The sequence below is a fragment of the Chrysemys picta genome, chromosome 5 (genome assembly GCF_011386835.1).
Source record: "Chrysemys picta bellii isolate R12L10 chromosome 5, ASM1138683v2, whole genome shotgun sequence".
NCBI lineage: Eukaryota > Metazoa > Chordata > Testudines > Emydidae > Chrysemys > Chrysemys picta.
Genome location: NC_088795.1, coordinates 95,056,862 through 95,071,206, shown reverse-complemented (window position 1 = coordinate 95,071,206; position 14,345 = coordinate 95,056,862). Strand labels below are relative to the sequence as shown.

The window sequence follows — 14,345 nt, the reverse complement described above, 5'->3', positions numbered from 1 at the left end:
GGAAGAAGCAGACTGTCCTGCCCACACCTTCTGGGATGCTCCTTTTGAGTCTCTCTCTCAGCATGTTGACAGCCCATACCCAACCTTCCTCCTCCCTAGGCTAGCATGCTAAAGGTTTTAATATAGCCTTTGATCCTAGGTTCAGCCTGGGAAATGGAAACCTGACCAGCCTGGATGGAACTGGAGAGAGCATATTCTCCAACTGAGAGCTCGCTGCATTGTTTCCTCTAGGAGCATTATCTTTACCACTGTTTAATTTCCTCTTTGCGCCCCACGCCCACACACACACATTGATTTAACTCCAGGATAATATCACACAGACAGACTGAGGCACATATGATATTTATAAAAAATATTAACAAATACTTGCCAGTTCTCCACAGCTCCTCACAGAGAACATCCTGCCAGCAGCTCCCCTCTCTTACATCAAGGGAGCTCCTGCTCAAGTATCTCTTCTGATTGAAGCAGTGATTATATGGCACAGGGAGAGAGATGGTCCCTCAGACAAGAAAAGATAAAGCCACCTAGGCCGTGTCTACACTTGCAATTTAGGTAAATCTACCCCATGTCATCTGGTCCAACTCTAAGTAGGGTTATCTAACATGGTACTAATCCCCTCTGTACCTGGTTTAAACTAGCATTCCTTCAAATTATCAGCACAGATGCAGACTTCATCGGTTAAAATAAAATCAATTTAAACTCCACACACAAACTGGAGGCATCAGTGTAGATCACAAAATACTGGTATACCATGTTCACAGTGAGAAACTTCATTTAGCAAGTGCTCTGCTGCATTCTGCTCCAGCTTCAATTTCCAAATGGACTCAGGGTGTGGTTCATGTGCAATGCAGCAGTCTAGTCTTAAGGTTGCCATTAGAGCTGGTTGTGGTTTTTCAAATGAAAAAGGGGAGAGGATTGAGCAAAAACAACCTTTTACTCAAAAGTAAAAAATAAATCACAAAAATCTTTTGTCACAAACCCAAAAGTCTTCAGAACAGTTAATCTTTTTTTTTTTTTTTCAAATTTAAAAAAGTTACCAACACCACTACTGAAATTTTTTATTTCCTAAAACTTGCATGTTTTGGTAAATGTAAATCACTAAGAACTTCAATAACATTGTTGATGAAAAATGTTGATTTTGTAAGTATAGCAGAAAGGTAACATGGGTCTCTTTTGAACCCTTTGAAATGGAAACTTCAAAATCTTCAACATTTTTGTGACATTTCAGTTTTAATTTTTCAGTCAGCTCTGGTGGCAATAGTGTGAGAGTCAATATAGCAAAGCCCCTGTCTCACAAGCTCTGGCCAAAAGAAGATGGTAAAAGCCACTCTTTACTTGGGACATCCCATATATCTCACCATGCAGGGGAGCTCACCTTTGTGACAGATGGTCCCGTACACCAGGGGTTCTCAACCTTTTTCTTTCTGAGGCCCCCCCAATATGCTATAAAAACTCCACAGCTCACGTGGGCCACAATAACTGATTTTCTGCATATAAAACCAGGGCTGGTGTTAGGGGGTAGCAAGCAGGGCAACTGCCTGGGGCCCCATGCTACAGGGGCCCCCACAAAGCTACATTGCTTAAGCTTTGGCTTCAGCCCTGGGTGGTGGGGCTCAGGGCCCCGGACTTCAGCCCCATATGCTGCAACTTCAGCTTTCTGCCCTGGGCCTCGGTGAGTCTAATGCCGGCCTTGCTTGGCAGCCCCCCTGATAACTGCTTGTGGCCCGCCGGGAGCCCCAGACCCCTGGTTGAGAACCACTGCCTTACACCACGAATCACAGCAATGTTTAGGTTACTGCCAGTCCCAAAGAACCAGCCACTTAGGTCAATTGAATCTAGATCTCACAACAAAGACAACACTTGTAGCCAGTCCTGTAATAACCTGTATTAAGATTTATTTAAAAGGAAACGAGAGTTGCTTACAAAGTTAAAGCAGGTAATCCTATAGATGCAGACAAGTTAGTCTTAAATTTCAAAAGGTTATAGAAGCTTCTATAATAATCAAGCTCTACATGTTCTTTAGGACTAACCCAGGCTAAGCAGCTGGGGATCTCTTGCTTATGCCTAGAAACTTTGCCCCTCAGAGTCCAAGCAGCATACAGATAATCAGTTCCTTCTGTATGGGGTTTTTATCCCCTTCCTGCCATGTGCTCTGAGCTGCAAACTCAGCTAATGGGAAGTCAAGAGCTCAACAACAGTCGTTTGCCTTGTTTAAATGCCCCAACCCATATGTGGCCTTTGGGAATTTCATAATTAAGCATCAAGCATTAATACTCATGATTTACATCACTTATTTATTAATAATTCCAATATATGAATGTGGCCCAACTGCTGAGATACTGCATAGCAACCTAACTGCTAAAGCCCGACCCTTCTTTCAGAATCCTGTGGCGTATTGCACCTGTTGGTGACTACTTGTTAGTTTTTCAAAATGTGGGGTCAAAATATCTCACCTGGGATTCTCTCCTTATCCTGAGGCCTATTCACGTAAATCCCAGACTTCAGCATAATCACTCCCACAAAGCCTCCACCTAATATAAGGCCCTGAACTGTAGCAAGCTTAGGCTATGTTTACACTACCGTGGTCAGTTGACCTACGCTGCGCAACTCCAGCTATGTGAATAAAGTAGCTGGAGTGAACATAACTTAGGTTGAGTACACTGCGCGGGGTCAACGGGAGAGCATCAGGGTAGACTACAGGGGTTGACTGGAGAGCCATCTGCAGTTGATTTGGCAGGTCTTAACTAGACCCACAAAATCGACCACCAGTCGATCTCAGCGTCAATCCTGGCTGTAGTGTAGACCTGCCCTTAATAGCCCATTTATTTATGTTCAGCTCCTTGTCCCTCCATGCATATTCCAAGCTAATAAGCAATTTTCTGGTAATGACATTTTATCTCTAGCGAGTATAAAATTGCCCACAAGACTTGAGACTAGCTCAAAGATCATAAAATCAGGTCGGGGTCAACAGGAGTGAGAGTTTGGAGAGACTCTTGGCCCCGGTCTCTCATCTGCAGCAGCCACAAGCTCTCTTCCCTCCAGGCTCCTTGGATCTTCGAGCCTGTCCCTCCTGATGTTGTGTGGCCCAGTTCTTGTTTCTTACATTCTCCTTTTCTGGAAGAATTAGAGGCTCCTGAATTTCAGTGTTTAATTCCCCAGTCTTCTCCACACACTGGGGGAGTTTAATTCTCCCTCCCATTACACCTGAGTCACTAGATTTCCTAATTCCCCAGAATGTGCTTTTGTGATATCACAGTTCTGGGGTAGGTAAGCCTCTGACCTGCCTCCATGGTCTGCTCAAGGAATGGCCTCTCAAGTATCAGGCCTCTAGCCAGCACCTCTCTATGGGTAGGGACCCACATGACTCTCCCTTTTGACCAGGTTTGAGGATTGCAGCTTGTCCTTCACTGTGTTCACTGGATTAACATCCAGTTCCTGTGCTTTGCTTTCTCTCCAAGGGCTGTGAGCAGTGTGTGTGCAATAGAGGTGGGAATTTTGGTGATACTTGTATGATGCCAATATACACCTCAGTTTCCCTCTGTGATTGGTATTGCTATGATTATAAAGAGCAGGAGACATGAGGTGTTTTGTCACATAGCTGTCATGGGGTGATATGAATGGGTTGTTAAGGACTGGCTGGGATCAACCTACATTAATGGAATACCCGACAGAGACAAGGGAATAATTGTCACCTGTCCACGGGAGGATCTCCCCTTGGCTGAGTGAAGCATTTATGGACTCATTATGTTTTTGGGAGCAGGAAGAACTGGGCTTGCAGATGCAGGGAGCTCTATTGGAGAGAAGACAAATGGACAGGCACAGTGAATGGAAACCAAACTGTTTTCTACAGCAGTGTGGCTGAAGGGCATTGGCCAGTATGGACTATATTGTCTTCTTTGCTTCTCTGTGCTAAGCTAAGGACTTTCCAATGCTGTGTTTCGATTGACTAATAGACCCTGCTATGTTTTAAAAGTCTGCCCAGTGTGACAGCACAAACTTGCTCTGTGCATTGACTGAGGAACAATCTCTGAACAGGAGTGTCATTCAGCTGGACCTGTTGGCAGAGCTCACAGGTTGAAATAGGAGTGTTGAAGCCAGAGTCTCAGTCTCGGGTGTTGAAGCTACATGGCCTATCCTTGTGGAAAAGTGGGACCCACTGAGGGTCTAGCACACTCAAGGGGCACCTCCCAAGGTCTGTTTAAAAGCCATGGCATTGCACAGATCCTATGGATCCATGACCATCCCAGTGTGCCTTATGGGGAAAAGATATGAAGCAAGAAAAGCATCCGAATGCATATTTACCATCTGTCCTCTTGGGAATCCCCGATCATTTCCAAAGTGTATTAAAACCTTCTTTAAAAGCTTACCTCTTGGTTATCAGGTCATGTCAGTTTGTAGCCCAAAAAGACCCCCCTCAGTCAGCTCAAACTCAGCTGTTTCTCCCCAAACAGTCTGTCTGTCGTCTTCAATCTCCTGAAAGAGGTAAAATCAGTCACTGCCCCTTTCTGTATGGGGCAAAGCTTCAAAAGATGGAGCCTTGAGATCCAGCCTTAGTGATACCAGATTGCACGGGAAACCCATCCCTCAGCCCTCCCCTGTATCATCTGGCCCATCTCAGCATCATAGTCTGTGAAATGTTCATGCTTTCAAGGGCTGGCTCAGAGATACAGATAACAATCATAGGTAGGGCCAGTGTTTGCTGGCAACGAAAACAGAGTCTAGGGGTATGTCTACACTACGGTATTAATCTGAATTCATATAATTCGAATTTTGGAAACAGATTGTATAAAGTCGAATGTATGCGGCCACACTAAGCACATTAATTCGGCAGTGTGCGTCCATGTACCGGGGCTAGCATCGATTTCCGGAGCGTTGCACTGTGGGTAGCTATCCCATAGCTCCCGCAGTCTCCTCCGCCCATTGGAATTCTGGGTTGAGATCCCAATCCCTGATGGGGCCAAAAACATTGTCGCGGGTGGTTCTGGGTACATCCTCCCCCCTCTCCAGCGAAGCAACGGCAGACAACCGTTTCACGCCTTTTTCCTGGGTGAACAGTGCAGACGCCATACCACAGCAAGCATGGAGCCCACTCAGCTCAAGACAGCAGTCATGAACATTGTAAACACCTCGTGCGTTATCGTGCAGTTTATGCTGAACCAGAACCTGCAAAACCAGGCGGCGAGAAGTAGGCTATGGCAGCGCGGCGGCGAGAGTGATGAGGACATTTACATGGAATTCTATCAAACCGTGGGCCCCGGTGCTTTGGAGATCATGCAGTTAATGGGGCAGGTTATAGCCGTGGAATGCCAATTCTGGGCCCGGGAAACAAGCACAGACTGGTGGGACCGCATAGTGTTGCAGGTGTGGGACGATTCCCAGTGGCTGCGAAACTTTCGCATGCGTAAGGGCACTTTCTTGGAACTTTGTGACTTGCTTTCCCCTGCCCTGAAGTGCCAGAATACCAAGATGAGAGCAGCCCTCACAGTTGAGAAGTGAGTGGCGATAGCCCTGTGGAAGCTTGCAACGCCAGACAGCTACCGGTCAGTCGGGAATCAATTTGGAGTGGGCAAATCTACTGTGGGGGCTGCTGTGATGCAAGTAGCCAAAGCAATCACTGAGCTGCTGCTACGAAAGGTAGTGACTCTGGGAAATGTGCAGGTCATAGTGGATGGCTTTGCTGCAATGGGATTCCTTAACTGTGGTGGGGCGATAGATGGAACCCATATCCCTATCTTGGCACCGGAGCACCAGGGTACCCAGTACATAAACTGCAAGGGGTACTTTTCAATGGTGCTGCAAGCACTTGTGGATCACAAGGGATGTTTCACCAACATCAACGTGGCTGGCCGGGAAGGGTTCATGGGATTGGTCCTGCTTTGAGCAGGGGGTTGGACTAGATGACCTCCTGAGGTCCCTTCCAACCCTGATATTCTATGATTCTATGATTACTTGATCATATAATGGCAGCTGGGAATCTAACAATACTCTGAGACAAATGGCACATACCTTCTATCAAAGGGGCAGAGATGTCCATATCTTCCAGTTGCTTTTCTCAACCTACCAGCATTACTTCCATTTTGTCAAGAGCGAGTCTCAAATAGTCAGCCTTCATTCACGTCCCAGACTTTGCGGTATACTGAATAAGTCATTCAGATACTTTAGCAGGGTCAGAAGAAACAGACATTGAACTGAGAGACATAAATATAACCATATTGTTTCCTTATTAATCCTTCCAGTGGCCCAAGCACATCCCTGGTGAAGCTGCCTCCAGCTGGATGCTCACCAGGCTGCTGTGTTTGGACCTCAATCACTGAACCCATGTGTTAGGCTTCTTTTGGCCTGAGTAGGCTGCAGCTCTGTCTCTTTCCTTGGCTTCTTCTTCCTAGGCACAGGCAGTGTGCTATCCCTTCACAGAAATGGGACCCCATGGCCCATCTGTCCTAGGGCCCCAGAACAGTGCTGATCCCCCAACCCCTGACTCTCCAGTAGCTTAAGCACACCCTTTAGCAGAGCTCCAACCCTGTGGGCACTCTGGGTTTGCAGTTCTTCATGAACAGTGAAAGCAAATAAACACACAGACTTTGCAAAGGGTTCCATAACCAATCACTCTTTACTTTAGCTAGCAAAAGAAATATACTGACTTAGACCAGCTAAAAATAGCATCTCTACACATTTCCCTGCTTCAGTTTCCTCTTCACTATTGAGCATTTTGGGGCTTAGGTCAGAGTCATCTAAAAAGTCTAGCAAATGGTTTCTCCAAATCATGGTCTCTCTCTCTCTCACACACTTGCTCTCTCTTCCTCCCTCTCCTCTGCAGCCAGTTTTCTTCTTCTTCTTCTTGACTGGTCCAGCAGTTAAAAAGGACCCCTTTGCTAAAAAAAAGATCATGCATTTCTGTTCCTCTCTCTTGTCCAAACTTTCTTTGTTGTGAGTCCCCCACTACCACCCACCCCCATGTCTCCGGCTCTGTGGTTTGTAAGACCCAGCATTAACACCTAATAGCTCTGTTCTTTTGTTTGGGGCTATTCTACTTTCCAAATCCCAGCCTCCCATAGAGAAGTTGAAAAAAAGTGGTTTCACCTAGGATATGGCCATCCCCTTGTCCTAAGGTGCTCCCATTTCAATGGAAGCTATCAAAGTTTAATGCTCCTCAGGTGGAAGATGGTGTATTCCACATACACTGAGGCATTCAATGATACAGCAATTTCATTAAATCAGCGAGAATTCATATGTGTACATAGAGAGATACCTCAAATTGTCACAGGCCAATAATACACACTACACAAGAGGAGTGACAAGGTGGATCCCCACATGAGGATGCACATCCATCGCCAAAATCACCCCCTATGGAACACTCTGCAAGAAGGGAATGGAATCACCAGAGGTCAAGTCCATTCACTCATGGTAGGGTTTATAGGTGAGTCAACAATACTTCATGATCAGTGGTACCAAGTACAAGGGATGGATTCAGTGCAGTCTCTGGGAGAGATGAGTTACCTGTTTCCCACAGTACAGGTTCCACTTAGCACTAAAACAACTTAGTAATCAGATATTGAAGAAGTTAAAAAATTGCAATTAATGTGAAGAAATATGTGAAAATCTAGCTGGAGCACGGATTCTCCTTAAATAAAATTCTTCTCCCCTTAGCACTTCTCCACCCTTTAGATTATTGTGAACAAAAGATCATTATGAAGTCTGCTAACCCTTCAATAGAGGGATTTGTTGAAAGGACAGCATGCTTCTTCAAAAGCCTCTGGAAGCCAATCAGGTGCCATTAGCCTGAAAGATCAACAAAGCATGTCCCTTACCAAAACGGGAAAAGTGTGTCCCTCCCACAAACTGCAGGCTGTAATGATCAATCCATGACAGCTCCAACCACAGGCCACATCAGATCATGAGTATACCCAGTTTTATAGATTGAGCCAACCACCATATACAATAGTGCTGTGGATGTCATGAAGGCCACAGTGCTGCTGGAACTAGGTGTGTGGGGGGGAGGGAGTGTGCTACCACACCCTCTGGCTTGAATAACAAACACCAAATACATGGTTTCTATCATCAGCACCCCCACTATAAAAAGTGTTCCAGCACCCCTGGATGGCCATGAAAACCATCGGCTGACTCAGACAATCCATCATCCACATCAATTATGAAGTAACTGAGCCACAGCAGATCAAACAAAAACTACTACTACTTTTAGGCAGAGATGGGTCTGTACCCCTAAATTGAAATCATGTGCCAATTGTCCCCTAGCACATAATGTTTGGATCCAGGATTTTGTTTCAACCTATTACAGGAATAGGGGGCATTTGTTTGGTTTGGATTGTGATCTGAACTGCTCCAAAGTTTAGGAATGCTCAGGTGAAGGGAGCTTGATTTGGGACTGTTATTACTTGAAAAAATAGTTTTATCTTTTAGGATGGAGCAAAAAAAAAAAACACCCCTAGTTTAGCTGAAATTTTTAGAGGACCTCCCCGCAGTACCTGGTTTTGGCAAAGGTGTCTTCCTCCCATTCTTGTATTGGTTTGCAGTGGTTTAGTATAATGCCGTCCTTGTCCTTTGACTCCCCATCCACTGTGACAGGCCCCCTTGGAGGGACGTTTTGCCTAGCGCTTGAACTGCCCAGAACTCCTCAGCGCTCTCACTGTCTATTTGAGGAACAAGCCGTCCGGACTGAGCACTTGCTTTAAGTATGCATAGTCATGTGCACTGGTGCTCGGGATCCTTGAAGTTTCTGCCTTGGGTATCAAACACCGGAATCAGCAGAGGGTGCACGTTATGTTTTACCTGGGTGAAACCCCCTTGGGAAACTCCCAGGCTTATTTGTTGCCCTATTACAATGATTTCTGCATTTCACATTCGGATGGGGAAAATAAACAAACATCTAGGTGTACGCAGACTGGGATCACGGATCCCTCAAGCACCTTTGTGCTGTGGTGAAAGGGGGCGGATTGTAGCCGTCACATTCCTCTTCATCAACATTCAGGAAATGTCTGGAAGGAAAATAACAGACTGATGCTTTGAAGTGCCTCTTCCACCCACCCCCCTTCCCCTCAGCGTTCTCACGTCAAACCCGCTGGGAGAGGTGAGAGTTGGTGGTGTGATATCTATGCAGTCAATACGTGCACGCATTGTGTCCAGCTGTGCCACAGCAGCATGCCTGTTGCAGTGTTGTGTCTCTCCATGATGCACACATAGGATTCCTTCCCAGGTGTGTCTGCCACCCCTCGGGAGCCGCATAAGCTATCCATTGTGCTAAAATACAACAAAGGAACAAAACCAAGGCAGGGTGTAGGCTCCCATTGTATGCGGAGCGCTGCGAGGAAGAGAGGTAATAGCGATCAGGTGTTGCACACGCGTTTGCTGATGCCTGCCGAGACAAGGGGTGGGGGCGGGGCGGGTACTTGCCACTTATGTGATGGCTGTAGGTGTGCGGAGCCGAGTGGCTCTCACGTTTGTGGAGCTGCTGTTGCCCAGGTCAGTTACAATAGAGGCTTTTGCTCCAGCCACAAACATAATCGGAGAACAGCTCGTTGGCTTGCTGCTTCTCTTATTCCACCCCACCCCCCACAACAGAGAAACGGTAACCAGGTCTGTCCCAGAACACTTTCCACGGCCGGTTCTGTCCCGAACCATTTCCTGTGCTCTAAGCTCCGTCCAGATCGACAGCCTTCAGTTGCAATGTGCAATCGGGGACTGTCCACACTAGATGCCAAAGCAGCGCCTGGTTCTGTCTGAGCCCACCACGCTGGGCTCAGCTTGTGTGGGGGAGAAAACCTTGCTGCCACAGCAGGTGCTTTCCTGATCTGCTCTGAGAAGCCTGGCTGAAGAGATCGGGAACTTTGAGAGGTTTGGATCTGCTGACTCTTTTACACAAATTGTTTTCAAGGCAAAAGGTGTCTTTGGAGATCAAGCGAGCTCCGCGCATGCGTTGGTCTGTTGGGAATTATTGCTCTGCCTTGGACTAAGTTGCATTCCTTGGATCTTCGCAGAAAAGCCAATTCTGCAGACAGAGTTAGGAATGTGGACAGTTCACAGTCGAGAGTATTTTGGGATTCTCTCGTTCCCCGTGATGTTAGCCATGGTCTGCTGTGCGCAAAGGTGAGCGTTATTCTCTGGTGAGCTCTCTCCCGGTTGTGTTGGTGCCTGTGCGAATTGTTGATCTAATTATTTTTGGAGGTGTACGTGCATTTGTTTTTCTGTCTGCCTGCAGTTTTAGCGTTGATTCTCAATACAATCCGTCCTTCTTCCCTTCAGCGTTAATGAGCCTAGCAACATGTCTTACGTGAAAGAGACAGTGGACAGATTGCTCCATGGATACGACATTCGCTTGAGGCCAGACTTTGGAGGTAATTTGTCAGTCTTTTTCAACGTGTAGCACAACTGTGTTGCATTTCCTGTATCAGAGGGAAACGTCAGTTCAAATGCAAATTAGTCTTTGTAAATGGTTGTGGGCCAATTTATGACCAAGTACACACACAAACACACATACTCACATGCGTGCACACACCTCCTGATGTACCCAACTCACACATGCAAACACATACACATTTATATATGCCACTCCACAGCCAGGCACAGGGATGATGCTTTTAAATGTCTATGATGTGCATAACAAAACCCCGTTTCCTATTGAAGGTGCTCCTGTTGATGTCGGGATGAGGATAGACATTGCCAATATAGACATGGTCTCAGAGGTCAACATGGTGAGTACACGCTCTGAATTAAACCAGAGCTCTGAAATTGGCACATGTGTCTGCCCCTTAGAGTTCAGTTGGAGGGGGGGGGGGATCTCAGACTCGTATCTGTGCAGCTTTTTCTTTCATGCCAGAACAAGGGACGATGAGCGGAGAGTTAAACACGTTGAGTGCTCTGTGGAGACAAGCTGTTGATAGCTGCGCTGGGGAAACCTGTTTGGGACGCATTTGCACAGGACTGTACCTTCTCCTCCTTTCATGTCCTTTCAAAATACGGCACGGCGCCATCTGCCGATCATTGCGCCTTACTGCCTTTCAGCACCAAGGACAGCTCCACGCTTCCTCGCTCTCTCCGCCTCCAGAGCCTGGGCAGCTGGAGCCGGGAGTCAGGAATAAATAATAAATAAATAAAATAATAATAATAATAATAAAAGGCATATTTGACACAATGACAACGCTGCATTTGTGGAGTCTGGGGGCCGGGATCTAGGGGCAACCATGCTTCCCTCGGAAGAAATAGCTACAGCTAAGGCAAGCTGACTGTCGACTGGTCAGGAGATAGAGATCCTTTGCCTTGGCACAGGTTGCTAACAGTGTTCCAGGTGGGAAAAGGGATGGTAGATTTTGCGTGTCTCTGTATGCAACTTGTAGCTACCTATTCAGACTGCAGGAGCAGAAATTTGCTCTGGCTGAACCTCCCATTTGCTTTTGGAACCCAAAGGCACCTGTGGGGCGGGGCGAGATCGTTGTATTAGGAAGTTAGAGGGCAAAGTGTAGTCTGTTTATATTTTAATCTCCTCTTGCGATTTGGTGTGGAGGAAATAGTCAAAGCAACAGTAGCTGCTGCTAGGCTGTCTGCGTAAGTAACAATGCTGCCGAGACTCAGGGCTGGCAGAATTGGTACTGCTTGAGGAGAGCAGAAGCCTGTTGATTTCCCTCTAGTATTCCAGAGTTCTCTTGCGTGGGACGGGTGGATTGTAATTGCTGAATGACTGACAAATTTTAGCTGTAATGTGAAGTACTTTATCACTCCACACGCAAATATGTCGTTGAGGATTTTAACAGCAATGGGGGGGACAGGGGGAGGAGGTGGAACGGCTTCCATCACGTTTTAGTTCGGTATCCAATCTCTCATAAATTGCCTGCTAAAAGCAAACAGTTTGATATTGCAGATTGGATCACATACTTTGGAGTAGCAGGATTAATAGCAAATGTCTGTATAAAGCAATTCAGGGCTGCTCAGAAGAAAAGTCATTTAGAATATTTCTATAATTTGGATATACTTAAATCAGAATTTTGAAATTGCTCATTGCATTTAAATATATGTAATATATAAGGTTTTTGTTTTACTCTTGATGTTTTTACCCCAAGTCAACTATATATATTTGAAATACTAGAAATATTCAGAAATATTAAAGATTCCTGGTACATATTTTTGACAGATGGACAGACTGAATTTCTCTGTCAATTGATTTAGATGGTAGAGATAAAGGCTATTATAAAGAAAGAACATCACCTTCACAAACTAAAAACTTCTCAACATAAAAGCAAAGAAAAAGAAAACTAATGCTGGAAAGTGCTTTTTTTTTCATTGGGAAAAAGAAAAAAGTGTATATAGATGAGGGAAACTCCACAGCTAATTAGCAAAATTAGAAAAATGAAAACTGGTTGAGGGTCAAAAAAAATGTAACTTCAGACAAAGATGTGTGCTACATTGTACTTGATTGTGTTAATTTCATTGCTGAGATGACAATGATAATAGTTATGAATGCAAAAGTAAAGCACAAAATATCTAGTGCTGGTCTGGTTTCACATGCTCTTCCTATACTACAGACAATGAAAATCAGTTAGAACTTTTAATCCCATCAAAATCATTTCTGATTAATATACTTCAAGGGCATTTTGGTGGGGGGGGGGCAGTCTCAAATGAAAATCTAAGGTACTTTTGTCCCATCTGAAGAGGAACATCTATGCAGCTAAGAGGAACTGGATAGTTGTGCTTTGTTTTGATACTAGCTGTCAGTTTATTGAAATTTCACAAAGTATTAAGACATCAGTCTCAAAATAATTTCCCTTTTCCTAATATTCCTACAGTTTAATATTTATCACTGGAATGCTTAAAAAGACAGCATTTTTCTCTTCAGATTTATTTTTACTACTCAACTGTATATCTTAATTTTCTGTTGTTGAATAAATATAGTTATATTTATTTTAGTGTCACAGTTATATTGTAAGTTCTTTGGGGCCGGGACTGTTTTCACTATATGTGTTGTGCCCAGCACAATAGGGCCATGAATGGGACATAAAAGTTGTATCTTAATTCAAATGTTAAGTAATAATAAACAGTAGGTGGGAGAAGGGAAAACACAATGGACAGACTTTGCAAATTCTAACTTGCAGAGTTCCTGCTGAGCTTTCCTTTCAAAGAGAAAATGTTAGTGACTGTGCAGATGGGGTGGAGGAAAGAGCACATAAAACTTGCATATGTCAAGGATAAGCAAGGAGGACAAACCCTATCCTCACCTCCAAACCATTCCCTGGGAGCAGGGTCAGACTCCCCAAACTAGTCACTGAGCAAATCATCCCTTCTAACATAATTGCTGCCTTAGATGGTGTGTCTACCCCTGCCATGACTTTACGCTGACATCCTTTTCAGGGGGGGCAGGAACAAAGTGAAATTAATGCTAACACTAATGGTACTAAAGGCCTTATTCTGCGAGGTGCAGAGCATGCTGGATCCTCAAATAGGAGATTAGGGGGCCATGCCACAGGAGGCACACAGTGCTGTGCAGGGTTAATTATGTTGTATTTTCCAGCAGTATTTCCACTTGGGGTTGCATAGAGCATAATCCCCATAATGTGTCTGCCCTCCCCCAGCTCCTCTCCCTTCCCACACCAGCACAACAAAGTTTGCAGATAAAAAAATTGGGGGGAGTTGCACTGACACAACCATTCTGATAATGGTCTCTTTAAGCTAGCAGAGAAAGATATAATATGATCCAATGACTGAAAGCTGAAGCTAGACAAATTCAGACTGGAAATAAGGTGTAATTTCTTAACAGTGAGGGTAATTAATCATTGGAACAATTTACCACGTGTCCTGGTGGATTTTCCATCACTGACAATTTTTAAATCAAGACTGGATGTTTTTCTAAAAGATATGGGGAAGTTCTATGGCCTGTGTTATACAGGAGGTCAGACTAGATGATCACAATTGTCCCTTCTGGCCTTGGAATCTCTGGATCATAGATTCATAATCTATGAAAAAACTGACAAGACTAGAGACCCTTCACTCAAGTGTTGGCTTTCCTACTTTCCTATTTCTGTCTTGCTTTACCATGACAGAGATGTAGTTTGCAATCTGGTTTACTATAGTGAAATAAACTTAAATTAATGTACAGACGGTCCAATGGTTACAGCACTAGCCTGGGACTCAGCACTTCTGCAAATCAAGCCACTTAGGTACCTTGCTTTAGGTACCAAGTTTTTACAACCTGATCCAAACCTTCACTTCCTCTTTATGCTTAGGAAATACTAACTGATATACTGACAAATGCTTCAAACCAGACAGTTATCCTTTCATTTTCATTACATTTCCAAGGCCAACAAGGTGGCCCGCTTCACATTTTCAAAATGCTTGAGCCTCAT

General features: G+C 44.9%; 1 protein-coding gene across 2 annotated transcripts in view; it reads left to right on the top strand.

Annotated features, from left to right (window-relative positions):
• Window positions 1-3,235: 3,235 nt before the first annotated feature.
• The window catches only part of GABRB1 (gamma-aminobutyric acid type A receptor subunit beta1), a 262,391-nt gene continuing 251,281 nt past the window's right edge, over window positions 3,236-14,345 (top strand). The window contains exons 1-3 of one of the 2 annotated variants that reach the window (XM_008166221.4): window positions 3,236-10,101; window positions 10,258-10,349; window positions 10,639-10,706. In XM_008166221.4, the coding sequence (XP_008164443.1) occupies window positions 10,022-10,101; window positions 10,258-10,349; window positions 10,639-10,706 (240 nt within the window). In that variant the 5' untranslated portion in view covers window positions 3,236-10,021. The remainder of the gene's footprint in view (window positions 10,102-10,257; window positions 10,350-10,638; window positions 10,707-14,345) is intronic. The other variant, XR_010601895.1, reaches the window with a different exon arrangement.